Below are 27,602 nucleotides of genomic sequence, written 5' to 3'. Positions count from 1 at the left end.
CACAAGGTGACCACGATGTGGTCAGCAGGCGACGGCGCCATGACAATGATGGACCCGCTCGAGGCTACCACCCGCACCGAGGCGGTCACTATGACAGTGGGTAGGACCGCAGTCCTTCTCTGGGGCCACCTGGCCCTCGAGTCTTCAGCAAGGCCATCCGCGGCGCCCACTTCCTGGCCCGGTTTTAGCAACCGGCCAACCTCACAAAGTATAGTGGTGAGACCAACCCTGAGCTATGGCTGGACGATTACCGCCTGGCTTGTTAGCTAGGCGGCATGGACGATGACCTGCTCATCATCTGCAACCTCCCGTTGTTCCTGTCAAACTCGACACAAGCCTGGCTCGAACACCTCCCTCCCTTGTAGATCCACAACTGGCGCGACTTGGTAAAGGTCTTTGTCAGGAATTTCTAGGGAACATATGTGCGCCCTAGGAACTCCTGGGACCTCAAGAGTTGTTGCTAGAGGCCAGGCGAGTCTCTCCGAGACTTCATCCGACGCTTCTCCAAGCAATGCACCGAGTTGCCCTACGTCGGCGACTCAGAAATTGTCCAGGTGTTCCTCTCTGGCACCTCCTACCGAGACCTGGTCTGAGAGTTAGGCCGAAACATGCCGACCTCAGTGGCCACGCTCCTCGATATCACCACCAACTTCGCCTTGGGCGAAGAGGCTGTCAGCGCCATCTTCCCCAACAACGATGCCAAGGGGAAGCGGAGGGACGAGGCCCCCGGGGCCTCGGCCCCCCACCTCCCCAAGAAAAAGAAAAAGGGTCGCCAGGGGAAGCAAGAGGTCCTCAAGGCTAGTCTAGTCGCGGCCGTAGATCACAAGAATCCCCGAGGCCCGCTAGAGGCCTTGGGCTCTTCGACGATATGCTTAAGAAGCCCTGCCCTTACTATCAGGGCCCGGTGAAGCACACCCTCGAAGAGTGCACCATGCTCTAGTGTTACTATGCTAAGCTCGGGCTCCCCAACAACGATGCCAAGAAGGACACCGGCGATAGGGATGATGACAAGGACAATGGGTTCCCCGAGGTGCACAACGCCTTCATGATCTTTGGCGGGCCTTCAGCGTGCCTCACGGCGCACCAGCAAAAGAGGGAACGCTGGGAGGTCTTCTTGGTGAAGGTGGCCACTCCCCAGTACCTCGACTGGTCTCGAGAGGCAATCACCTTTGATTAGTATGACCACCCCGATTATGTCCCAAACCTAGGACAGTACCCACTCGTCGTCGACCCGATCATCGGCAACACCTGGCTCACCAAGGTGTTGATGGACGGAGGCAGCGGCCTCAACATCCTCTATGCCAACACCCTGGAGCTCCTTGAGCTCGACCAATCACAGCTCCAAGGTGATGTCGCACCCTTTCACGGCATCGTGCTAGGGAAACTCACGTGATCCCTCGGGCGCATCGACTTGCCCATCTGCTTTGGCACTCTCTCCAACTACCGCAAGGAGATCCTCACCTTCGAGGTGGTTGGGTTCAAGGGGACCTATCATGCCATCCAGGGGCACCCGTGCTACGCCAAGTTCTTGGTGATCCCCAACTACACCTACCTCAAGCTCAAGATGTCGGGCCCCAACGGCGTCATCACTATCAAGTCCACATACGAGCATGCATATGACTGTGACGTCGAATGCATCGAGTACACCGAGGCTCTCATGGAAGCTGAGACCTTCATCGTCAACCTCGATCGACTTGGTAGCGAGGCGCCTAACTCCAAGCGTCGTGCTAGAACTTTCGAGCCCGCGGAGGCTGTCAAGCTCATCCCGATCGACCCCACCTGCTCCGACGACCGGGCACTGAGGAATAGCGCCACCCTCGACATTAAATAGGAAGTCGTGCTCGTCGACTTTCTCCACGCGAATGCTGATGTATTCGTGTGGAGCCCCTCGGACATGCTAGGCATACTGAGGGAGGTCGCCGAGCATGCCTTGGACATCCAGGCCGGCTCCAGACTGGTGAAGTAGCGCCTGTGCCGATTTAATGAGGAAAAGCACAGGGCCATCGGTGAAGAGGTGCAGAGGCTTTTGGTGGCTAGATTCATCAAGGAAGTGTCCCATCCAGAGTGGTTAGCTAATCCTGTATTAGTTAAGAAGAAAAATGGGAAGTGGAGAATGTGTGTAGACTACACCGGTTTGAATAAAGCATGTCCAAAAGTCCCTTTCCCATTACCTTGAATCGACCAAATCATTGACTCCACTACGGGATGCGAAACCCTATCCTTCCTTGATGCGTATTCTGGTTACCATCAAATCAAGATGAAAGAATCCGACCAGCTCACGACTTCTTTCATCACACCATTCAGCATGTACTGCTATCTGACTATGCCGTTCGGCCTCAGAAACGTAGGGGCCACATACCAGTGGTGCATGACCTAGGTCTTTGGTGAGCACATCGAGCGAACCATCGAGGCCTACATGGATGACATCGTGGTCAAGTCTAGGAAGGCCAGTGATCTCGTCGGCGACTTGGAAATAGCCTTTAGATGCCTCAGAGAGAAGGGCATCAAGCTCAACCCTAAGAAGTGTGTCTTCAGGGTCCGCTGAGGCATGCTCTTGGGATTCATAGTCTCAGAACGCGGCGTCGAGGCCAACCCAGAGAAGGTCTCGGCCGTGACCAACATGGGACCAATCCGAGACCTCAAGGGAGTGCAGAGGGTTATGGGATGCCTTGCGGCCCTGAGCCGCTTCATCTCGTGCCTTGGCAAAAAAGGCTTGCCTCTGTACCGCCTCTTGAGAAAATCCGAACGCTTTTCTTGGACCCCCAAGATCAAAGAAGCCCTCGCCAAGCTCAAGGCACTGCTCACTAATCCTTCCATCCTGGTACCATCGGTCGAAGGCGAGGCCCTCATACTCTACGTTGCCGCAACGACCCAAGTGGTCAGCGTGGCCATAGTAGTCGAGAGGCAGGAAGAAGGGCATGCTCTACCCATCCAATGACCCATTTACCTCATTAGCGAGGTGCTCTCCGAGACTAAGACACGCTACCCCCACATCCAGAAACTGATCTACGCTGTAGTCTTGGCTCGACACAAGCTACGACACTACTTTGAGTCCCACTCAGTGACCGTGGTGTTGTCTTTCCCCCTGGGAGAGATAATCCAGAACCAGGAGGCCTCGGGTAGGATAGCCAAGTGGGCCGTCGAACTCATGGGGGAAGCCTTGTCTTTTGCACCTTGAAAAGCAATTAAATCTCAGGTCTTGGCTGATTTTGTGGTTGAGTGGACTGACACCCAACTGCCACCTGCTCAAGTCCAGACGGAATACTAAACCATGTACTTCGATGGGTCCCTAATGAAGACCGGGGCAGGCGTGGGTCTGCTCTTCATCTCACCCCTCGAAGTGCACATGCGCTACATGATTCGGCTCCACTTCGCCGCCTCCAACAACGCAGCGGAGTACAAAGCCCTCGTCAATGGCCTGCAGATTGCCATCAAACTTGGAGTACGGCGTCTCGACGTACGGGGCGATTCATAGCTCGTCATCGATCAAGTGATGAAGGAGTCGAACTACCATGACCCCAAAATGGAGGCGTACTACAAGTTGGTACGTCGCCTAGAAGACAAGTTTGATGGTCTCAAACTCAACCACATCACGCGAAAATTCAATGAGGTCGCGGACGAACTAGCAAAGATGGCGTCGGCATAGGCCCTAGTCCCCCCAAACGTCTTCGCCAGAGACCTCCACAAGCCTTCCATCAACTACGCCTCGACGGTGGAAGAGGGTCCACCGGTTGAGCCCATCGCAGGGCCCGAGGCCCCCTCTGTCACCAAGTCCCCCGCGGCTGAGCTCGAGGCCATGGAAGTCAGCGTGGAGCCTCCCGAGGCCAACCAAGGCATGGACTGGCGAGTCTCGTTCCTTGATTGCCTCGTTTGAGGAGAGCTTCCTGCAGACAGGACCAAAGCCCGACGGCTTGCGCGACGAGCCAAAACTTATGTCCTCAGCGACAGCGAGTTGTACAGGCGAAGCTCATCTGGCGTCCTCCAACGATGCATCACCACCGAGGTAGGCCAAGCCCTACTTTGGGACTTGCACGCGGGAGCCTACGGGCACCATGCAGCGCCTCAGATGCTCATCGAAAATGCCTTTCGCTAAGGGTTTTACTGGCCAACGGCGGTTGCTGACGCCACCAAGTTGGTACGCTCCTGCGAGGGATGCCAGTACTATGCGTGGCAGACGCACCTCCCAGCCCAAGCCCTCCAAACCATCCCCATTACATGGCCATTCGCCATGTGGGGGCTCAACATGGTTGGGCCTTTGCAGAAGGCCCCCGGGGGCTATACCCATTTGCTGGTAGCGATCGATAAGTTATCCAAGTGGATCGAGGCTCGTCCGATCAATCGAATCAAATCCGATCAAGCGGTGCTGTTCTTCACTGATATCATCCACAGGTTCGGGGTTCCAAACACCATCATCACCGATAATGGGACACAATTCACCGACCACAAGTTTCTGACATTCTGCGACGACCACCACATCCGTGTGGCCTGGTCAGCCGTCGGACACCCTAGGACAAATGGCCAAGTAGAACGTGCCAACGACATGATCCTACAAGGCCTCAAGCCAAGAATATACAACCGGTTGAAGAAATTTGGCAAGAAATGGCTTACTGAACTCCCGTCGGTCATTTAGAGCCTAAGGAACACTCCAAGCCGAGCCACGGGGTTCACACCATTCTTCTTAGTCTATGGAGATGAGGCCATCCTCCCCACTGAATTGGAGTATGGCTCCCCAAGGCTACAGGCCTACAACGAGCTGAGCAACCGCACTGCCTGTGAGGACGCCCTTGACCAACTAGAGGAAGCCCGAGATGTTGCGCTGCTACACTCGGCCAAGTACCAGCAAGCCCTACGACGCTACCAAGCCTGGCGCATTCGAAGCCGAGACCTGAAGGTGGGCGACCTGGTGCTGAGACTAAGGCAGAGCAATAAGGGCCACCACAAGCTGACCCCGCCATGGGAAGGGCCGTACATCGTCGCCCAAGTGCTAAAGCCCGGGACCTACAAGCTAGCCAACGAGAAGGGCGAAATCCTCACCAACGCTTGGAACATAGAATAGCTACGTCGCTTCTACCCTTAAATTTCCAAGCATTATATACATTGTTTCTCGAAATATAATAAAGAAGCGTTCTTTAGTTATTCTAATTTTTCGAGAAACCCCCCGAACCTATCGATGGGGGATCAACGTTACGATAATGCTACAAGGGAGACTCGGCTCTACCTCTGCAGAGGTGCCCACCGCAGGGCTCAAACAAGACTCAGCTCTGCCTCTGCAGAACCAAGCCTCCCTCAGGGGCTAGAAGGCCCCCCCCTAAGTCCCAGTCACCGTTTTTAGTCATTTTTCGAAAAAAAAATCTACGCCAAACTCTCTCACGTACTCTAACAAATCGATTGTAAAAAACCTAAGGACCGAAAGTCTGTCTCAGGGCCAAAAGGCTGGCCGAGCCATGAGACGGCCTACGCCTCTAGGCTATGGCAACTCCCTCACCACCTTTTGCCTAAGGGGCAGCTTAGGCTTCGAGGAAGTTTTTTGCAAGTGATATGTTTAGAGACGAGACAGAGGGCAGAGGCTCGGAAATACAATGAAAATGATTAAAAAGCGTATACACACGAGTACTTTAAAAGTCCTCAATGGCCACAAGCATTATGATATGGTAACATAAGTCCTAATCCATTTACATGACCCCTTTGGCCTAGGTCAGAACTCAGGGTCACCAGCGTCGGCGCTCGGCGTAGGAGGAACCACCTCCTCTTCGAACAGCTTGGCCAGCGCCGTGCTAGGGGCCTCAGCCACCACCACCAGCTTCATGACCTCCTCCTCAACCTCCTCATCATCCTCAGCCAAGACATAACTATCGCTGACGGCCTCAAGGTTGATGCTGGCGTAGTGCGAGGAGACGACGGCTAGGGCGCGCTTGATGCCCGTATGCAGCGCCCACTGGAGCCGCTCATGGACTTGGCCGCTCAACGCGATAAAGCGGCTCCTGAGGGAGCTGCCCGATTCACCCCCCCCCCAACCTCTAGGGCCTCGCAGGTGGTATGGGCGGCGCTCTGCAGCGTGTTGTGCTCCCTGATCTCGGCCTCGAGCACCGTCTACACTTCAATGGAGGCCTCCTTCTCCAACCCTACGCCAAGACAAGCGGGATGGGGTTAAGCACAAAAGGAAATAAGCCGAATTGGGGCAAAGGCCTATGGGACTCACCCTCAACTTTCTCTTTCTAGCTTTGGACCTCGACCCGAGAGGCCTCGGCTGCCCTGGAAGCCTCCCTCTCTAGCTCTGTGTCACATCGGGGAGTTAGGGGTCGAACACAAGAAGAACAAATAAAACAAGAGGCGCGGCTCAGCAGGACTCACCCTCGGCCTTTTGCTTCCAGGCTAAGGCCTCGACTCAGGAGGCCTCAGCCACTTTGAGGGCCTCTGCCAGGGCGCCTTTCGTCAGCAGGTTGTCGCACCCAATTTTGCATAGCAAAACCAAGTACTCATATATGTGCGCCCAGGATGTCCAAACACACACATATATCACAAATTGCAATAGTATCATAGTAAAGTACTTATTACATCGCATATCTCATCATAAAGTAAATACAAAGTTTGCTCAAAGGCAATATTATTACAATCACAGCGGAATAACTAGCCCAACTGCCACAGGGACTCCAACTGGTGAACGTCTCCCTAGTAGTCCTGGACATCCTCTGGAAACTCTTCATATCCATTATCTGTTACCCATCTGGGATTTTCATTGGATGTAAAGCAAGTGTAAGCTCACCATGCTTAGCAAGTATATCAAAGGGATCTATGAGGCTCAAAAAGGCTTGACACTGTTTGACTGCGGTTCGCAATTTCAGTTGATCAAATTTTAGCATCCTGAATCACTACTTTAATGAACAGTCCCAATTCCCAAGTGGTATTAAAGTATCATCAAGTTTTATCTCAAATCCCAACCAACCATCATCCATAGTAACCACTAATCTCAAAGGATCCAGACCGCTCATATCCGTGAGCACGGCTGTTATAACAAGTTAATTATTTCTGCAGAAATTGTACATCTTTACCCATCGAGCCGTGATTCCCAATGCCAGGGTTCGCGAGACCCACTACACCTCTTCCTAGGAAGTGTGGCAGAGTTTCACTATGAAACCCTTAGCTAGTTGCACTAATAGATCGTAGCTACAAAGGAATGGCACGTGTGGGCATCGTAGCACGGTGCATGCCCTAACAGAAAAAGGAAAGATACCCTCTTACCCCTTACTGGAGCTACAGACGAGCTAGTATAATCTAGTTAATAGGTTAAAGTCAAAGCCATGTGACACTCGGGGTTGTACGGTCCCTCCTAGGTTGCCGCTTCAGGATTAAGTCCTTATGGAGAGGCACTAGAGTACTCAACCCCGTACTCCAGCCCCCTATCTGTTGCTAAAAAGCTTCATTTTATCACATTGCATATAGTCTTTAATCATGTTTAACAATTACTTCATGTTAAGCGCTGCAGCATCTATCCAAAATGCCTACCCAATAATCCCAGGTATCAAGGATATGTGGTACAAGGAATTATCTAGGTAAAGTCCTTAAAGGCATTTCAATTTAAACACATGCATGAATGTAAGTGGTAGTAGTTCATAGGTAACAAGGGGCCTTTGGTACACTTGCCTTCCTCAAAGTCATCCTAGGAGTACTGCTGATCCTGCTGGGGGTCCTCAGTCACCTCAAATGGCTCACCCTCTAATCATGATCCAATCATCAATCAAGCATCGTATCAATCATTACATGCACACAAGATATACTTTCATTAGAACAGTACACCAAACAGTGAAAACATAAGTTGAAAAGCTTATAAAACTATTCTACGCATTGCTACGAATACGTGAGCGAAAGAATCACTCAAATCGGACTTAAAACGTGAAAGTTATGCATGAAATAAGATGTAATGGCAATTCTATAAATAAAACAAACTTAAATTTGAATAAAATCATACTGTAACGTGTTCTTGGACTATAGGCATTAAATCTGGAAAATACAGGGGCCTAACTGATTAAAAATAGGACTAAAAAATAATTATTTTGAATTAAAATAGACTGTGGGTTGATTCTGATAAAACAGAGGGGCTTTTCTGAAAAATGAGCGTAGCTGTCAGCGGTTTGACTATGGCTGTTGATTGGGTGGCCACATGGCGGCTTCTGATAGGCATGGTGCACCACGCAGGCGTGGGCGCGCTGACGTGGGCGCTGACGCAGCCACGGTGGACCGAGTCCACGACATACGGTAGACCGAACCGGTATCGTCTAATCTAGACCATCCACGCGAGATCCAACGGCGCAGGGCGAGTGCAGGGCAGCAGGTCATCGGGGAAGAAGGGCATGCCGGCGGCGCCATGGCCAGCGTGAACTGGAATCGCCGGTACGGCTTTCCAGGGCACCAAATCGCGAACGGAGGGTACGGGCATGGTCAGGAGCTCACCATGAGTCCGTTGGAGGTGATCTCGGTGTTTGGGGATGGGTCCAGAAGCTTGGTCGACGGCGGCGGGGCTCTAGAGAGAGAAAGAGCAGGTGGTTGAGGTCGAATCTGAGGTTTTCATGACCAAAATGACGAGACAATGGTACCTTCGGCTGCGGGTGGTCACGGTGGAGCTCCAAGCGGCGTCGGCGTCGAGCTTCAAGGCGCGGACGAAGGGTACTACAGCGGTGGCTGCTGGAAACTGAGAACAGGGGATGGGAGAGAAGGCGGGGCTCTGCTTGGGGTTTTATAGGCCAGATGGCGAGCAGCATTAGGAAGGGAAGCGGGCGGATTTGGTCGCTTTCCATAAGTGGCGACGGCGGCAAGATTTCCTTGCCGTGCAGCGCTGACGGTGGCCGAAGAAAGGAAAGAGCCGGGCGGTGAAGAAAGGAAGGGTTGAGGAAGAAGAAAGGAAAGAAGGGAGAAGACGCTGACGAGTGGGGACAGGGCGCAGTGAGAGAGAGAGCGGACGGCGTGGTGATGAGGGCCGAGCCAGCGGCGCTATGGGCCTGGGCATCGAGCTGGGCCGCCAAGTCATGTGCGCGCGTGGGAGGAAAACAAGGCAGGCCGATCAGTGGGCCGGGCAGCAGGCTGGGCCGCACGCAGCAGTAGAAAAAGGCCATGGGCGGGGGGGACAGGCCGGTGCAGGATGCTGGGCCGACTCCTGGTGCTGGGCCGAAATGGAAGAAAAATGGATTTTTTTCAAAATCAAATCTATTTCCTCTATTTTTAGTTTTAAGTCAAATTCAAATGTGATTTGAGTTCAACTTCAATTCATCTAACCCTACACTCAATCAAAGCCATATGCTCCGGCATGAATGCAACAAACAAGTTTCTAAACTTATAGTTTATTTTATTTATCCAATATTTAATATTTAGCCTAAGTTAAAAATACCTAGAAAATGTATTAAAGGATAAGAATTTAATTGCTAATTTGTAGTAAGAATTTTGGGTGTTACAAACCTACCCTCCTTAAGATGAATCTCGTCCTCGAGTTCGAATGGTTCAAAGAGATTGGGATAGTCAGTTCTCAGATCTTCCTCTCTTTCCCAAGTTGCCACATCCACTGAGTGTCTGTTCCACTGAACCTTGCACATTCTTATTATTTTGCTCCTTGTGATTCTCTCTGCTATTTCTAGGATTCTTATTGGATATTCTTTGTATGATAGATCCCCTCGGATATCTAGTTCTTCCAAAGGTAGTTGTTCCTTAGGTACTCTCAAACATTTCTTAAGTTGTGACACATGGAAAACATCATGAACACCTAAGAGCTGCTCTGGTAACTCTAGGTGGTAAGCAACTTCTCCTCTCCTGTTGATGATCTTGAATGGTCCCACATACCTGGGTGACAACTTTCCCTTAGTATGAAATCTCTTAACTCCTTTCATAGGTGAAACCTTGAGATAGACAAAGTCACCGATTTCAAACACCAAATCTCTTCTTCTCGTGTCCGCATAGCTTTTCTGTCTGGACTGTGCAACCTTCAAGTTTTGCCTTATTGTTTGTACTTGTTTTTCTACCAGTTGCAAGACATCTAGTCCAAAGACTTGACTTTCCCCCGTTTGGTTCCAAAACAATGGTGTTCTGCACTTCCTGCCATACAATGCCTCAAACGGTGCCATCTTAAGACTCTTTTGGTAGCTATTATTATAAGAGAATTCGGCATAAGGTAAACTCTTATCCCAACTCGTCCCATACTGCAGAGCACAAGCTCTTAGCATATCCTCTAAGATCTGATTTGTTCTCTTGGTCTGTCCATCTGTTTGAGGATGGTAAGCTGAGCTAAAGTTCAACTTCGTATCCATTGACTCATGCAATTTCTGCCAAAAATGTGATGTGAACTGTGTACCCCTATCCGAAACAATCTTCTTTGGTACACCATGTAAACATACAATCCTTTCCATATATAATTCTGCTAACTTTACACTCGAATAAGTTACCTTGATCGGAATGAAATGTGCCACTTTTGTCAAACGGTCGACAATCACCCAGATAGAGTCAAATCCTCTCTGTGTACGGGGTAATCCAACTATAAAGTCCATTCCAACTTCTTCCCATTTCCACTCGGGTATCTTCATAGGCTATAGCAAACCCGCTGGCCTCTGATGTTCTGCTTTCACTCTTTGGCACATGTCACATATAGCCACATGCTCAGCTACATCTCTCTTTAGTCCATACCACCAATATCTCTCCTTAAGATCAAGCTACATTTTAGTACGCCCTGGGTGTATGGAATAGGCTGAGTCATGAGCTTCCCTCAAGATAGACTCCCTAATAGATTTCACTTCTGGCACACAAATCCTTTTACCAAACCATACCGTCCCTTGATCATCCATGTGGAATCCTAGGGCTTTACCAATCACTATACGCTCTGCAATATCCTTGATCCTCTCATCATTCAGCTGTCCCTTACGAATCTCTTGTTCTAGAGTGGATTCTACCTCTAACTCCATGGTGTTGGCCACAATACCCAAATTCAGGTATTTGAACTCCTCACACAACTCTTTAGGTAGTTGAGTTGTATAGGCCATGTTCACATAACTCCTTCTACTCAAGGCATCTGCTACAACATTAGCCTTTCCTAGGTGATAGTGGATATCCAAATCATAATCCTTGATTAACTCTAGCCATCTACGCTGCCTCAGATTCAGATCTGACTACGTGAATATGTACTTCAAACTCTTATGGTCTGTATAAATCTCACACTTATGACCAATCAAGTAGTGCCTCCAAATCTTAAGACCATGCACCACAGCTGCTAATTCCAGATCATGAGTTGAATAATTTAACTCATGTTTTCTCAGCTGTCTGGATGCGTGTTGACAAAATATAGTCGGCAGTCTACCTAGGGGTATGCCCAAGGTAGTAGATTATCGGCAGACAGATGCGCAAGCCACAAACAAGACGGTGACGCAAGACAGACACGAGGTTTTATCCAGGTTTGGCCACCAAGAAGGCGTAATACCTACATCCTGTGTCTGATTGTATTGCTGTATGTCAATGAGAGATGTTTTTAGAGGGGTCCCCTGCCCACTTTATATAGTCCAGGGGGCAGAGTTACAGATCTAGAAACTAATCCTAGCCAGTTACAATTGCCATAGGTGGCCAGATAAGGATTCCTATTCTAACCGACCAAGATCTTGCTTGATCGCCAAATCTGTCTTGACTCCTTACGTGGGACTCTGAACAGGTTGGCCAGGCCACGCGTTGTCTTTTGGTGGACCAGACCCTCTGATCCGGGCCAGCTCAAGCCTAGCCGTAAGGGTATAGGGGTTAATACCCCCACAGCTAGTCCCCGAGCACCATGTATTATGCTACGACATGCCATTTTAACCTTCTCCGAACAGTGAGGCTTGAGTTCTTGACATCTCTGACCACCGTTGTAGCCAGAGAAGTAGGTTGTCCGAAGAATGTATGGTGCTCTTAAGAAGAAAGAAAAAGATTTCCATCCTGGGAAGTGTGCCCACTTGTATTTCTGAAAAGAAATATAAGTGCATCTTGAAGCGTAGCGTCCTTGATCATCAAAGGCGTAGAGGTCGAAAGACAAACACATTCACCGCAAGGTGAAGTGTGCCCACTTAGTCCCCAAGCTTGGTAGTAGGTGACGCAGGCACGTGGTGCCAGGGTCTAAAAAGAATTCCCAGTTAAGTTGAGAATCCAATCATCGTACAGGCGATATGAGATGCACCGGTAGGTGCATCGTACCGATGTAGTCCCCGAGCTTGCTAGAAGGCAAGGTATGAGCCTTGTAGCAAGGTCTAAGTAAATGTCTCTCAACTGTATGTGAGTACAAATCACATGTAGCTGAGGGGAGTGGTCTCCGAGAAGTGGTCGGGATAGTTCCCGAGCACGATATTAATCCTGACAATCAATCAAAGCATAGGGTCAATTAAATAAACACATTCACCGCAAGGTGAAGTGTGCCCACTTAGTCTTTGAGCCTGGTAGTAGGTGACGTAGGCACGTGGTGCCAGGGTCGAAAAAGAATTCCCAGTTAAGTTGAGAATCCAATCGTCGTACAGGCGATACGAGATGCACCGGCAGGTGCATCGTACCGATGTAGTCCCCGAGCTTGCTGGAAGGTGAGGTATCAGCCTTGTAGCAAGGTCTAAGTAAATGTCTCTCAACTGTATGTGAGTACAAATCACATGTAGCCGAGGAGAGCGGTCTCTGAGCAGTGGTCGGAATAGTTCCCAAGCATGGTAGTGGTCGGGGCAGTCCCCAAGCACGGTAGTGGTCTGGGCAGTCCCCGAGCATGGTAGTGGTCTGGGCAGTCCCCGAGCACGGTAGTGGTTGGAGCAGTCCCTGAGCACGACAGTGGTCGGAGCAGTCCCCGAGCATGACAGTGGTTGGAGTAGTCCCCAAGCACGGTAGTGGTCTGGACCATCCTTGAGCACGAGACATGCAGCAAAGAAACGAATACCGCTTGTACTATTATTTGGTGTATTTATTTATCTTCTTACTCTGTCAAGTCCAATCTGACACGTCTGGTCAAAAAAGTAGATGGGTATAGCACATCATACTGCCTTCTTGTCCTTTCAAGCAAACAGTCGCTTGGCACCTATAAGGAGGTGCGTCAGTGTGGGCCCTCTCACACTAGCAACGAAGAGGCGCGTACACTAGTAACGAAGGGGCACATATATTGGCATAGATCTCGAGGTTATAAAAACAACCATCTGCGGCTCGTGCGCATGTCTCCCTAGAATCTCGGGCAGATGAAACAGTGGAACTCTTGGTTATTTATAATATAGAATTGGTAAGTTACTTTTTACCGATCCCCATTACCATTCGCTGCCGCAGCCTTCTTCTTCCTCTTGCCAACCCTAACACCTCCGATATCATCACCAATCACCCCTCCACCGTATCCACCTCCTTAGAAAGGGTGGATTCATGGCGAAGAGTGACGCCCAGAAGAAAGCCAGAGTCATGGCGAAGGAGTGGTGGAAGTCAAGAAGCAACGAGTAGACCATCGAAGACCTCGTCATCATGGGAGTACTCCACAACAAGGCACTCGTAGGATGGCGCACGCCAAAAGGAGAAGGGTACCCCGATCCACAACCAGGTGAGATTGTGATTTTCGAAGATTTCTTCAAGCGGGGTTTTGGGGTTCTAGTGCACCCTTTCCTTCAGGGGCTCTGTTTGTATTACGAGATTGGGATTTGCAATCTGCATCCCAACTCGATTCTTCTTGTCTCCACCTTCATCCATATTTGCGAAGCATATGGTGGCTTCCAGCCCCATTTCGACTTCTTTCGCCATCTTTTCTGTCTGCAGAAAAAAGGAAGTGGTGGCTCGAAGATAGCCAGAGGTGTGTACCTTAATTTGCATGACGGGATGAAGGCCTAGTACTTGCACTGCCCTTGGAACACCTCGCTGGACGACTGGTACAAGAAGTGGTTCTACATCCATGAAGAGCCAAACACGATCACATTGTGTGACGTGGGGTTCATTTCGGAGAAGAAGAATAGCTGGTCGGAGAAGCCTGAGCACTTGGAACAGATCTCAGAACTTCTTGGGATGATCTCGTGGAAGAAACTAGACGGTTCGAGCGTGGTTGGGAACTTCATCAGCCAAAGGATCCAGCCCTGCTAGAGGAGGGTACATCCCGGCTACGAGTACCAAGGTAGCGTAGACCCAACGAGGACCAGGCAAGAGGCGCTTGACAAGATAGAACTCAAAGCCAGGATTGGAGAGCTATTCAACTTAGCTGATCCAAATTATGTCAGGTTGAGTGACATCGAGCACGCTTTCAAACTGGCTCGACCTCCCCCAAAGGTAAATTATGCTGCCTTGTACCCGTAGAGTTATATTGTAACAGAAACTTACTGTGTTATCTCCTTTATGTTTCCCAGATTAATGGTCATGACAGAGCAGCAGTGTTTGTGTCTCCACCCCCTGGTGTGGATTGGCCGCAAGTTGCCGGCCCAACCGCCCAGACCAGCGTCGGGATCGAAGATGTCGACTAGGCCATACTTGAAGTTGGAGAGGAGGCAATGGCCAGAGTTGCTGGTAAGCGGCCGGTGGCCAGCAAGCGTCGTCAGGCCATCTTTACATTGTCAGATGATGAAACAGAGGATGCAGACATCTTTTGACTCATCCCTCGAAAGAAGAGGAGACAACTGGAGTCGATGGAGCAGGGTGGCTCCTCCGTGCCAGTGGGACTCGCATCGCCGACCACTGCAATGCAGAGGATAAGCGGCGAAGGGGTCGAGCATCAAGCCCCGGCACCGGTACTGGTCATAGAAAGAGACCCGGTAGCACCCGCAGAGCACATGGAGCAAGCACGGCCGAAGAGACGCGCCTTCGCCACATCATTCCATGCTTCCAAGCTGTAAGTATTTGTAACCTTGATGTAAGCTTACAATTTATATTGAATACTGTTGTCTTCTGAACTTATCTCTAATATATTAGGTCGGCGTCCACCGAAAATCCCAACCACCTAGCTGGGTGCAGCATGGCTCTGCCAGCAATCCCAGAGAAACTGCCCAGCAGCCGGCTATGGAGGAACCTATAGTAGAAAGTCCGCCAGAGCCTCAGCAGACGAGCGGCCAGACAACAGTCCCCAAGTAGGTGGTCGAGGGCAGAGCTGAGCCAAGTACAGGTGCTCCGAGCACTAACCCTGCTGAGGAGGACACGTCAGCGCCAAGGGTAACAGATCAAACCATGGAGCAGCAGCCGGAGGTGGCACAGAGCACGTTTGCCGATGCTACGGCCCGTGGGAAAGCCATAGTGATCACAGAGGCTGCAAACTCCGGACCAGCACCGCTACCCGAACAAGAGGTCGAAGAGGACAAAGTAGAGGAAGTCCTTGGCCGTCCCCAGGACAAACGACAGCATGTATATGTGTCGCGCTGGCGAAATGACCAATGGGTTGTTCATGAAGAAATCCCAGAGGTTGAAGAGACCATGAAAGTTGAATGAGCGGCAAAATGTCTGGTGACGGAAGTCTAGGTATGTTTTGCATGACCACTTGATCCTGCTATCTAGTCAAACTTGTCTGACTTAGCTTTTGTACATGCAGGACTTAATGAAGACCGCAAGGTACCGAAAGAAGTGCTTCGACCAGATTGAGGGGATCATAGCAAGCAATAGAGAACTGGCGGCCGAGGTGGAATGCTTGCACCACCAACTTGAAGCCGCCAACTAGGAGAGGACGGAGCAAGAGGCACAGAACCAGAACCTAGTCGTCTAGCTCAATAACAAAGAGCAGAAAAAAACAAGTAAGTTGTCACTTTATCACAACAAGTGCATGACCCGTGTTGTTGCATTGTTGGTAGTAACAGCTGTAGTGCAGGCTTAGAAGCCGAAGTAGTCCATCTCCAAGAGGAGAGTAGCCGTGTGGCCATAGAGTGTGGTCGCCTAATGGAGGACAACAAGAAACTGGCGCACGACCAGTCGTGACTCTGGGACCGCACAACCAAGATGAAGGAGGAACTGAAAAGTAAGTGTTCTAGACCACCTTGCTCATTCTGTTGCCCACGTTATCTTGTCGTGGTGTGACATTTTAATGTCTTGTGCGGTTTGCAGTTTTGAAAGTCAATGCCAAGAAGCATCTGGAAACCATGATGAAAGATCATGACGGCTGGAAGGCGCGATGCCTAGAGATCACCGAGGATCGGGACACATGGAAGAACCTGTGCCAAGAAGTGGCAACTGGCATTTTGCCCGTCCTCAACCTTATTGACCCAGTGCTTACAGAGGAAGTGCCAAGGACGCCGCAGCTTGGACTAGTCGAGAGATGCCGAAAGGCATGGGAATGGTTCCAAGGGTTCGTGAAGGAGGTGGGTGAGTACACAGGCGCACATGTGCTAAGCATGGTGTGTGCCCACTACCCCCTGATCGATCTCAAGCACCTGGAGGCTGGGTACCCGAAGGAGGTAGATCCAGACAAGGTTGAGGAGCTTCGAATGACCCAGCTGGACCTGTCTTCAAAGATAATTGGCGACATTAACCTATGTGGAGGCAGGACAGCACCTGTATAGGGTACGCCATCAACAAGCCAGCTGGAAACGCCATCAGTTGTGAGCCAACCGGTGAAGCCTGCGGTCTCGACCAGCCAGGCATCGGCGGGGCCATCCTCTTTAGCTCGACCAGTACAAGAGCCCCCGAGACTCGAGTGGGATGTCAGAAGTAGCGAGCAGTAGGTGCTGCGTGCCCCGACCAGCCAATAGGATAGGCTAGAGCTATAGAAGAAGGATGTAGTCGTGTTATTGTAAACTTGTACCTCTTCAGGAAAGCTTGTAATAACGTAACTGTATATCATTATAAGCTTATTTGTTTTGTATAAAATGTATTTAAGCTTGAAACTTGTGTTGGTGTAACTAAGTGAGAACATGTTAGCGTTCTATTCAGTTGTACCAGTTTACTCGACATGTCATCCTGAAAAGTTTGTACGACCCTGATTTGGCATGTGGTCAGAGTGTGAGGTGCGTGACCTGTGCACACGTAGACGTGAACAAGTCAAACTAGGGGGGACCTACCGATCACCCATAGCATAGAGAGCGGATCCCATGCATGCGTTGGGAGGAACCAGAGACAAGGCCTGCTCCGAAAACCCAAGAAGGAATGGTGGTCGGCTTTGACTGGCTAAGTTAGAATAACCATAAAATTCGAAGTGACACAATCATAGTGGTCGGAGAAATCATAATAGCTTTATTGAATTAAATTGAAAGTACAAGAGGAGTACATATCTCAGTAGTTAAGCATAGAAACGCCTAAGCTTGTCGATGTGCCATGAATTTGGTACGTCCATACTGTCCAGGTGAGCTAACCTATAAGACGTTGGTCATGTGACTTCCTTGATCATGAAGGGCCCTTCCCATGGAGTTGCGAGTTTATGGACACCAGCCTGATTCGTCTTCCACTTCAGGACCAAGTCCCCGACCACGAAGAACCGCTCTTTAACTATAATGTCCCGCCTCTCCGAGGCTGGGCCCGCTTACATCTAGCAGCTTCTCTAGGATATAGACTGCCCTCACAGACCAACACAGGTCTTTTCTGCGCACTTTGTCCTCACTCGTGCGCACCCAGGAAGAACTTCCCGGTCGGTCACCCATTGCTCCAGGCCAAGCATGCTTAACCTCGGAGTTATTTGCAGATGGGCTTCCGGAAAAGAAGTTACAACTTATTGGTATGAGTATCCTATTAATCCTATTAAGCCCTAGGCCGGGATGTTACATCCTCACCCCCTTAAGAGATCGACGTCCTCGTCGATCAATCCCAAGCCAGGAGCGTCCTCTGTTGGCCACATCCGTGTGTCCAGAGCCAGCGCATGTGCCATGCTATGTGACCATGATGGATCCACACCAGTCATGCACACCATGCCTGCGCAACTGCGACACACGTGCCCGTGAAACCGCGAGAGTCAGCTCTGATACCATTCTATAACGTCCCGCCTCTCCGAGGCCGGGCCTGCTTACATCTAGCAGCTTCTTTAGGATATAGACTGCCCTCACAGACCAACATAGGTCTTTTCTGCGCACTTTGTCCTCACTCGTGCGCACCCAGGAAGAACTTCCCGGTCGGTCACCCATTGCTCCAGGCCAAGCACGCTTAACCTCGGAGTTATTTGTAGATGGGCTTCCGGAAAAGAAGTTACAACTTATTGGTATGAGTATCCTATTAATCCTGTTAAGCCCTGGGCCGAGATGTTACATTAACGTTCTTGTTGTAGTACCTACGCAAAATAGCAAGATATTTGGCTGTACGTACATAAGAATCGAGCCGCTTCTCTTCTGCACTATTCACTTCTAGCTCCCGCACTTCGTTGACCTTGCCTTTGTCGAAGTTCTTGACCCGTGCTGATCTGAAAGCTATATCTGCTGGGAGGACTGCCTCAGCGTCGTAAACCATAAAGTATGGTGAGACGCCGGTGTTATGACTGGGCTAGGTTCTGAGGCCCCAGACCATGGCTGGTAACTCTTTGAGCCATCTTCCGGGAGCTTTGTCATTTTCTCTATACATCCTCTTCTTCAATGCGTCCAAAATCATACCGTTTGCTTGCTCGACCTATCCATTAGCTCTAGGGTGCGTCACTGAGACGTATTTTACTACTATGCTCCTTTCATCGCAGAAGTCCCAAAAAGCGTTCCTGGTGAACTGAGTACCCAGATCAGTGATGATGCTGTTGGGTATGCCGAAGCGGTGGATGACCTGGTCAAGGAACGTGACAGCCTTTTCTGAGGATGCCTGTACCAGAGGCATGTACTCTATCCACTTAGAAAATTTGTCGATCAGCAAAAAGACACAAGTAAATTTCCCAGGAGCTGGTTTGAAGGGCCTGATCATATCCAGTCCCCAGCATACGAAGGGCAAAGAGGCTGGTATTGTCTGGATCTCATGTGATGGTATGTGGATTCTCTTGGCGAAGAACTGACAACCCTCATAGTGCCGGACTAGCTTCTCTGCATCAGCTACCGCTGACGGCCAATAGAACCCTGCTCGGAAAGTCTTGCCGACCAGCGTTCTCGAGGCCATGTGGTTGCCGTAGGAGCCAGAGTGGATTTGGTCTAGGAGATGTTCGCCATCCTCCTAGGTTATACACTTCATCAAGATTTCCTCCTTTGCGTTCTTGCGCCATAACTTGCCATCGACGAGCAGATACTGCTTACTGCGACGCATCAGGCGCTCGTTTTCTATCTGATCAGTGTAACTGGTGCTATCTATTAGGTACTTGATGAAAGGTACTCTCCAGTCGGGCTCATGAGTGGTTGGAGGTGGCTCAGTGGTGCTCGACGCCGAAACCGTAGCCACCAATTGCTTGTCTAGAGGCTTGTCGACCGTGGGATCTTCCTCCTCAATGGAAGGCGTGAGCAGGTCTTGGATGAATACGCCATGTGGGATTTTGGCTCGGGATGATCCTAACTTTGACAGCGCATCTGCTGCTTGATTTTTGTCCCGGACCACGTGTGTGTACTCGATGCCATAAAACCTGCCTTCTAGCTTTCTGATCGATTTGCAGTATGCATCAATCCTTTCACTGGTCGTGTCCCAGTCCTTGTTGAGTTGGTTGATGACCAGAGCCAAGTCTCCGTAGACATAGAGACGTTTAACACCGAGCTCGACCACAATGCGCAAACCATGTAGGCATGCTTCGTATTTGGTGGCATTATTAGATGCTGGGAAATAAATCCTGAGGACGTATCGGAGCTGCTCCTTGGATGGTGACATGAAAAGGACTCCTACTCCTACATCGTCGATGTTGAGAGAGCCATCAAAGTACATCTTCTAATACTCGTTGGGCCCCTGAGAGGCAGGCGTGCTTAAGTCTGTCCACTCGACGATGAAATCGATGAGTGCCTGAGACTTGATTGTAGTATGGCTTGCGAATTCCAAGGAGAAGGGGCATAGCTCCATTGCCCATTTGACGATGCACCCATTCGCATCCTTGTTGATAATGATGTCTCACAGAGGGTACTCAGTCATGACCACCACACGATATCCATCGAAGTAATGTTTCAACTTTCGGGATGTTATCAGTATGGCGTAGATCAATTTCTGAATCTATGGGTACCTGGTCTTGGATTCATTGAGCACCTCACTGATGAAATAGATTGGTTGCTATACCTTGTAGACGTGGCCGGGCTCGTCGCGCTCGACCACCATGGCAGTGGAGACCACTCGATTAGTCACCGCAATGTAAAGCAGGAGTGTTTCGTCTTCACTAGAGCAGTGAGGACCGGAGGTGATGTAAGGTATTGTTTCAGCTGTGTGAAGGCAGCGTCTGCTTCCTCTGACCACTCAAACTTCTCGGATGCTTTGAGCAGTTTAAAGAACGGCAGTCCCATTTCGCCTAATCTTGATATGAAACGACTGAGAGCGGCCATGCATCTGGTAAGCTTCTGAACATCCTTCACCTTTTTGGGCGGCTTCATGTCCAAGACAGCTTTGACTTTCTCCGTGTTAGGGCGTATGCTGTCGTGACTGACGACGTTGCCAAGTAGTATGCCAGAAGGAACACCAAAGATGCACTTCTTTGGGTTTAATTTCCATTGGAATGTGTTAAGGGCTGCAAAGGTGCGTTCTAGGTTGTCAACAAGGGTATGTGCTTCCTTGGTTTTGACAACTACATCATCAACATAAGCCTCGACGAGGTCGTCTTTTATCTCATCTTTGAGGTAGGCCTGTATGGCGCGTTGGTAGGTAGCCCCAGTGTTCTTGAGCCCGAACGACATGGTCATGTAGCAGTAGGCGCCGAAAGGCGTGATAAAAGATGTCTTGATCTGGTCGTCCTTTTTGAGAGCAATCTGGTGATAACCAGAGTAGCAATCGAGAAAGGAAAGCAGCTCACAACCGGCGGTTGAATCTATGACCTCGTCTATGCGAGGTAAGATGAAGGGGTCCTTAGGGCAGTGTTTGTTGAGATCAGTGTAATCAACACACATCCTCCATTCATTATTCTTTTTGCGTACAAGAACCGGGTTAGCTAACCACTCCGGATGATACACTTCTTTGATAAATCCAGCTGCCAAAAGCCATGTAACTTCTACCCTAATCGCCTCCTTTTTGTCACGAGCGACCCATCATAGCTTCTGCTTGATAGGTTTGGCCTTGCCGTTAACATTCAAGGAGTGCTCGATCAAGTTCCGAGGTACACCGGGCATGTTAGCAGGTTTCCATGCAAACACATCCACGTTGCTCCTCAAGAACCTGACGAGCGCGTCTTCCTATTTAGGATCCAGGTTGGCCCCGATAAGGGCTGTTTTGCTAGGATCACCGTCGACCAGCTGGATCACCTTGTGCTCCTTGGACTCGACGTTCTTGCATGGAGCCTCGAGCTCTAGGATCTCCAGGTGGTCGGACGAGGTCTTCTTGGCGTTGAGCATGGTCTCGGCCATGCGAATAGAGAGGTCATGAGCCTCTGCTATTTTAAAGCTATCGTCTTCGTAGGTATAAGCTGCATATACGTTACCCCTGAGGGTTAGAACTCCTTTCTCAGTAGGCATCTTGAGCACCAGATACCTGTAATGAGGTATGGCCATGAACTTGGTGAGCGATGGTCGACCAAGGATAGCATGGTAGGTGCCGTCGAAGTCAGCGACCACGAAGTTGACGTAGTCTATACGGAAGTGGTCTGGGGTCCCAAACTGCACAGGCAGCATGATCTGCTCGAGAGGTGTAGAGCTCTGTCTGGGGAGAACAACCTAGAACTATGCCTCGTATGGCTTGAGATCCACTTGGGTTATCTTCAGGGCCGACAGACTGTTCTTGAACAGTATATCGATGGAGCTGCTACCGTCAATCAGCACTCTATCGAATTGAACTTTGTTGATACAAGGATCAAGGACCAGGGGAAAACATCCTGGTTTAGGTATTGCAGCCCATTGGTCTTTTCTGCTGAAGGATATCTCACGGTGAGACCAAGGAGGGAGCCATGGATCGGCGATGAAGTTGTCGGTGTTGGCCACGTTCAAGCAAGCGCGGGCGAGCAGCTTGCGTTCTCGCTTGGTCTCGATGGACACTTTGCCTCCAATGATGGTGTGGACGCGATCGGTTGGCTTAACGTACTTGTGATGGGGATCTACGTCTTCATCGTCGTTATCCTCATTGCGTTGTTCCCCTGCGTCGTTAGGCTTGTCAGATGTATCCGGAGCCTGTTGATGTGTGTAGATAGACTTGAGAACGCGGCAATTCTCCATGGTGTGGTTTGACTTGGGATGGAGCTGGCAGTGCCCTTTCAATGCTTTGGCGTAGTCTTCTTCGTAGTTACGATGCCCGCCACCTTTTTTAATGGTGTTGACCTCGCCGTCATCTTCCTGAGCACGCTTGCCCCTGTAATCGTCATGGCGGTTACGTCGCTGATTACGTTGGTCACGGTGACCGTGGGAGTCGTTGCGTTGGTTGCGGCGGTCAAAATTGTTGTTCCGACCATGGTTACCGCGGTAGTCGTCGCGGTGTGGGGGGTGGTCAGAGCGTGGAACCCATGCTGCTTCTTCGATAATTATCTTTTTAGCATCGTCGGCGTCCGCATATTTCTTAGCAGTGGCCAAGAGCGCTGTAACTGATTCAGGTCTCTTGCGGAGGAGCTTATCCCTTAGGGCATTGTGGAAGCATAGGCCAGTGATGAAAGCCTCGATTGCCTCATTATCGGAGATTGACGGGACCTTGATGCGCATCTCCGAGAAACGCCGGACATACTCTCGCAGTGGCTCATCCTTCCGATCTCGGATCCACTGCAGATCATATTTGTTGCCGGGTTGCTCGCAAGTAGCAATGAAGTTGTCGATGAAGGCTTGCTTGAGCTCTTGCCAAGAATCAAAGTAGTTTGCCGGCAAGCTGACCAGCCATTGGTGACCTGCATGGCCAACAGCGACTGGGAAGTAGTTAGACATGACGTGCTCATCAGCCATGGCTGATCTGCACGCAGTTTCGTAGAGCATGACCCATAATTCGGGGTTCTCCTTGCCGTCGTACTTCTGAAGTTTTTCGAGCTTGAAGTTCTTGGGCCATATGACTTGGCAAAGGTGTGGAGTAAACTGCTTCAAACCCGGCGGGCCTTGGGCGGTATCATATTCCATACGGCGATAGCTTTCATGGGATGCACGATCGTTGGCTCTCTGGTTGATGCGATTGTGCAGATCACGTCCTCCGAGGTAATGGTGGAGATCGTTATTGCCATCGCGATGATCTCGGTTGCTATCTAGATTAGCCCAGCGACCGTGGTTATCACAGCGATTATCACAGTTGTCTCGGCAGTTGTCATCCTAGACGTCGCGACGGTTGTCCTCTCGACGGCGGTTGTCATCCCGACCACCATCATGGCCACCATTTTCGCCTTAACGATTGTCTGATGGGTCATTATTGCACGAGCCACGTTGGTTGAGTGGCTGTGAGCGACTTGAGTACTGGCGGCTGTGGCTTGACTCGACTAAGACGGATGGAGCCTGGGCTTGATTTACAATCTCTGCAGTCTAGGCCATAGCAGCCGTCAGATAAGCTTGTATTTCATCGTGAACTGCCTGGGTTTCCGGGGTATTGGGTAGCCGTTGCATTGTCGCCATAGCAATGGCTACGTTGGTGCTTGGAGTCCTGAAGACCTGTTTGTCCCCCACCCTGTCGAAGGCATTGTTGAGGTCGCGTGGCTGGACCCTTATGCGTCGTGCCTCCTCTTCTGCTTCGGCTTCGATTTGTCGGCGATTAAACCGGTCAATATTGCGTGCTTCGCGTGCAATCCTTTCTTGTTCTATTTCGCCGACTGCTGGTGGTTCGTCATTACTGACAACATTGATCAAATCCCCTCGCCTTGGTGGGAAAGACGGGAAATGTGGGAACCCCGGGGCGTGGTCTAGGATATCCATATCATATTCAACGCCTTCATCGTCGTGGTGCTGGAGCTCAGTGTGGATGGAGGCATTAGATGCGATGCCAGACGAGGAGCTGGAGTCACCCTCTTGGACTATGTGGATAGATCCTTCTTGATAATCCTCAATCCAGATCATGTTGACGAAGTTGCGTGGCTTCGGCCAAGGCCGATGTATAAAACACAGATCCGAGCGGCGTTGTATATTATACGTGTAGTTGGAGGCAACGTTTCACAGGCCATAGGGCTAGGCCTGGTAGTTCTCCGTCGAGGCTTCGTACTCGAAGAGCCGGAGACCCATCGCGGAGGCTGGCCAGCGACGAGCGGAGCGCCCTTCAGGAGTAGATATGACCACGAGATCTGTACCGAGTCATGCAGGACGACTGGCCCGAGCTGGTCGGGTAGATCTATTGTGGGGAGCGGTTACCTGCTCATTAGGTTGACTTTGAATTGAACTTATCAGAGCTAGGGTTTCAGCGAGTTTGGTGCCAACCCGATCGATGGAGTCGAGCAGGTCGGTGTTGTCGATCTGCTTCCCTTTGTAGTGGGGAAGCAGACGACGGGATGTCGGCATGGCTGAAGATGATGCGGGCGTGGTTGGAGCCAGATGTACCGTGGTTGGAGTCAGATCCACCATGGTCGGAGCCGTATCCACCGTGGTTGGAGCCGTATCCACCGTGGTCGGAGCTGTAGCCGATGCAGGTGAAGCAGTGGTCAATGCAGATTGAATCCGCGCCTCTTCCGTGGTCATGGCGATGAAGTCGTTGGAGCCGGTGGTCCAGGTGATCTGACCGACAGTGAACGTGAGGCCGTTCGGTGTAGCCATGGAGCCAGGGATGATGACCATCTTGTTCGCTTGGAGAGCAGTACGCACACCCCTACCTGGCACGCCACTATTGACGAAATATGGTCGGCAGTCTACCTAGAGGTATGCCCAAGGTAGTAGATTGTCGGTAGACAGATGCACAAGCCACAAACAAGATGGTGACGCAAGATAGACACGAGGTTTTATCTAGGTTCGGCCGCCAAGAAGGCGTAATACCTACGTCCTGCGTCTGATTGTATTGCTGTATGTCAATGAGAGATGCTTTTAGAGGGGTCCCCTGCCCGCTTTATATAGTCCAGGGGGCAGGGTTACAGATCTGGAAACTAATCCTAGCCAGTTACAATTGCCATAGATGGCCGGATAAGGATTCCTATTCTAACCGACCAAGATCTTGCTTGATCGCCAAATCTGTCTTGACTCCTTGCGCGGGACTCCGAACAGGTTGGCCGGGCCGCGCGTCGTCTTTTGGTGGACTGGACCCTCTGATCTGGGCTGGCCCAAGCCTAGCCGTAAGGGTATAGGGGTTAATACCCCCACAATGCGTAGGCAACAACTATGCCTTCTTGCATAAGAACACCACCTAGACCTTGCTGTGAGGCATCACAGTAGATAGAGAAGCTTTTGGTGAGATCGGGTAAGATAAGCACTGGGGCAGAAGTCAATCTCTTCTTCAACTCCTCAAAACTATCCTGACATTGCTTAGTCCATACAAATTTGGCATTCTTCTCTAACAAAGCAGTCATGGGCTTGGCTAACTTAGAGAACCCCTCAATGAATCTCCTATAATACCCAGCCATACCCAAAAAACTCCGAATCTCACTAACATCTTTAGGTGGCTTCAAACTCAACACATCTCTAACCTTCTTGGGATCTACTGCTACTCCTCCATTAGAGATTATGTGACCACAGAAAGATACTTCTTTTAGCTAGAACTCACATTTGCTAAACTTGGCATAAAGCTGATGTTCTCTAAGCTTCTGCAACACCAACCTCAAATGTCCTTCATGTTCTTCTTCATTCTTAGAGTACACTAATATGTCATCAATGAACATGATGACAAACTTGTCAAGGTACTCCATGAACACTTTGTTCATCAGATACATGAAGTAAGCAGGTGCATTTGTCAGACCAAAAGACATGACTCTGAACTCATACAGTCCATATCAAGTCACAAAAGCGGTCTTGGGGATGTCAGTACGCCTTATCCTCAATTGATGGTATCCAGATTGAAGGTCGATCTTGGAAAACACACAAGCCCCTTTCAACTGGTCAAATAGGTCATCAATTCTAGGTAGTGGGTACTTGTTCTTAATTGTGACCTCATTAAGTGACCTGTAGTCTATGCACATCCTTTGTGTATCATCCTTCTTTTCTACAAACAGTACTGGTGCACCCCAGGGTGATGAACTAGGTTAAACATAACCCTTATCTAACAATTCCCTTAGTTGTTTCTTAAGTTTTGCTAATTCATTCACTCCCATTCTATAGGGTCTCTTAGCTATGGGTGTAGTTCTAGGTAAAAGTTCAATTATAAACTCGATGTCTCGGTCAGGTGGCATACCTGGCAATTCCTTAGGGAAGACATCCGGGTACTCATTTACTATCCTTATATCCTCCAAGGTTGTGCCCTCCAACTGATTAACCCGACAGATGTCTGCAGCTGACTGAGTTGCCACATACACAACTTCCTCTCTAGATGAAGTGGTAAGATTCACAGAACTATTACCACAATTAATAACTGCTTTCTGCAACCTTAGCCAATCCATACCCAAGATGACATCGATACCGGTGGAATTTATGACTACAAGATTTGCTTGAAATTCTACCCCCCTTATGCTGAGACTAGTAGCTAAGCATATCCACTCTGCTTTCATTACCCCACCAGGTGAGCTTACTAACATGTGTTTCTTCATAACACTTACTGGAATACCATGCTTCTTTATGAATGTATATGTTATGAAGGAATGCGAAGCACCAGAATCAAAAGTACTGTAGCTGAGTTAGAGTTGACCGGAAATGTACCGATCACCACATCCGGTGCCTCCTAAGCTGTTTTAGCAGTAACATGGTTCACCTTTCCCCGAACATAGTTCTGTTGTGAGTTAGCCGTCTTCTTGGGGCATCTATTGGAGTAATGTCCCGGCTCTCCACAATTGAAGCATTTGTTGTCATTAACTGCATTTGGCGCTTTTGGTGCGCCATTCCTCTATGGAGCATTGGGGGCATTATTCCTCACCGGTACATTGTTGGGCTGCTGCTGGCGCTGAGCTGGTGCCTTATACTGCTGCTGCTGCTGTGCACGCTGCTGCTACTGGTTGCGGTTAGGGCCTATCTGACCTTGATAGCACTGCTGAGGTTGGGCTTGTTGAGGGTTGGTACGGAAGTGAGAGTTGCTCCTGGATTGTTGTCCCTGAAACTTCCTCTTTTTGTCCTCCATCTGGCGACGCTTGTTCTCAATCACTAAAGCCTTGTCCACCAGCTGCTGGAAGTTAGCAAAGGTATGAGACAACAGCTGGTACTGGAGACCATCATTCAAGCCCTCCATAAATAGCTCCTGCCTCTTTCTGTCCTCATCTACCTCAGTCGGTGCATACCGTGACAATTGTATGAACTTGTCACGATACTCAGCAAAAGTTATGCTCCCCTACTTGAGAGCCAAGAACTCCTTCTTCAGTTTCATCAGTCCTGTAGGCACGTGGTGAGTGCGAAAGGCACTGCGAAACTCAGCCCAAGTGATGGGATTAGCTTTGGTACGGCTGAAGCGGAATGAGTCCCACCAATCCAGTGCAGCTCCTTGCAACTGTCCCGAAGCATATAAAACCTTCTCCTTATCTTCACACTGGGCAATCTCTAGTTGCCTCTCAATGACATGTAGCCAGTCATCAGCTTGGAGTGGGTCGGCAGAGTGCTTGAATACAGGTGGGTGTCCTTTCAGGAACTCTCCCCTCTTATCCCTGACATGAGGGGGTGTATTCCCATTCCCTTGCCCCATGT

The 27,602-nt window shown here is 50.0% G+C and overlaps 1 protein-coding gene across 1 annotated transcript in view; it reads right to left on the bottom strand.

Moving 5' to 3' along the window:
• Window positions 1-5,695: 5,695 nt before the first annotated feature.
• The window catches only part of LOC136536973 (uncharacterized), a 28,440-nt gene continuing 6,533 nt past the window's right edge, over window positions 5,696-27,602 (bottom strand). The window contains exon 3 of the mRNA XM_066529092.1: window positions 5,696-5,935. Within this exon, the coding sequence (XP_066385189.1) occupies window positions 5,696-5,935 (240 nt within the window). The remainder of the gene's footprint in view (window positions 5,936-27,602) is intronic.

This window comes from Miscanthus floridulus, chromosome 2, assembly GCF_019320115.1.
Source record: "Miscanthus floridulus cultivar M001 chromosome 2, ASM1932011v1, whole genome shotgun sequence".
Classification (NCBI taxonomy): Eukaryota; Viridiplantae; Streptophyta; class Magnoliopsida; order Poales; family Poaceae; genus Miscanthus; species Miscanthus floridulus.
This window is presented reverse-complemented; position numbering and strand designations above follow the sequence as displayed.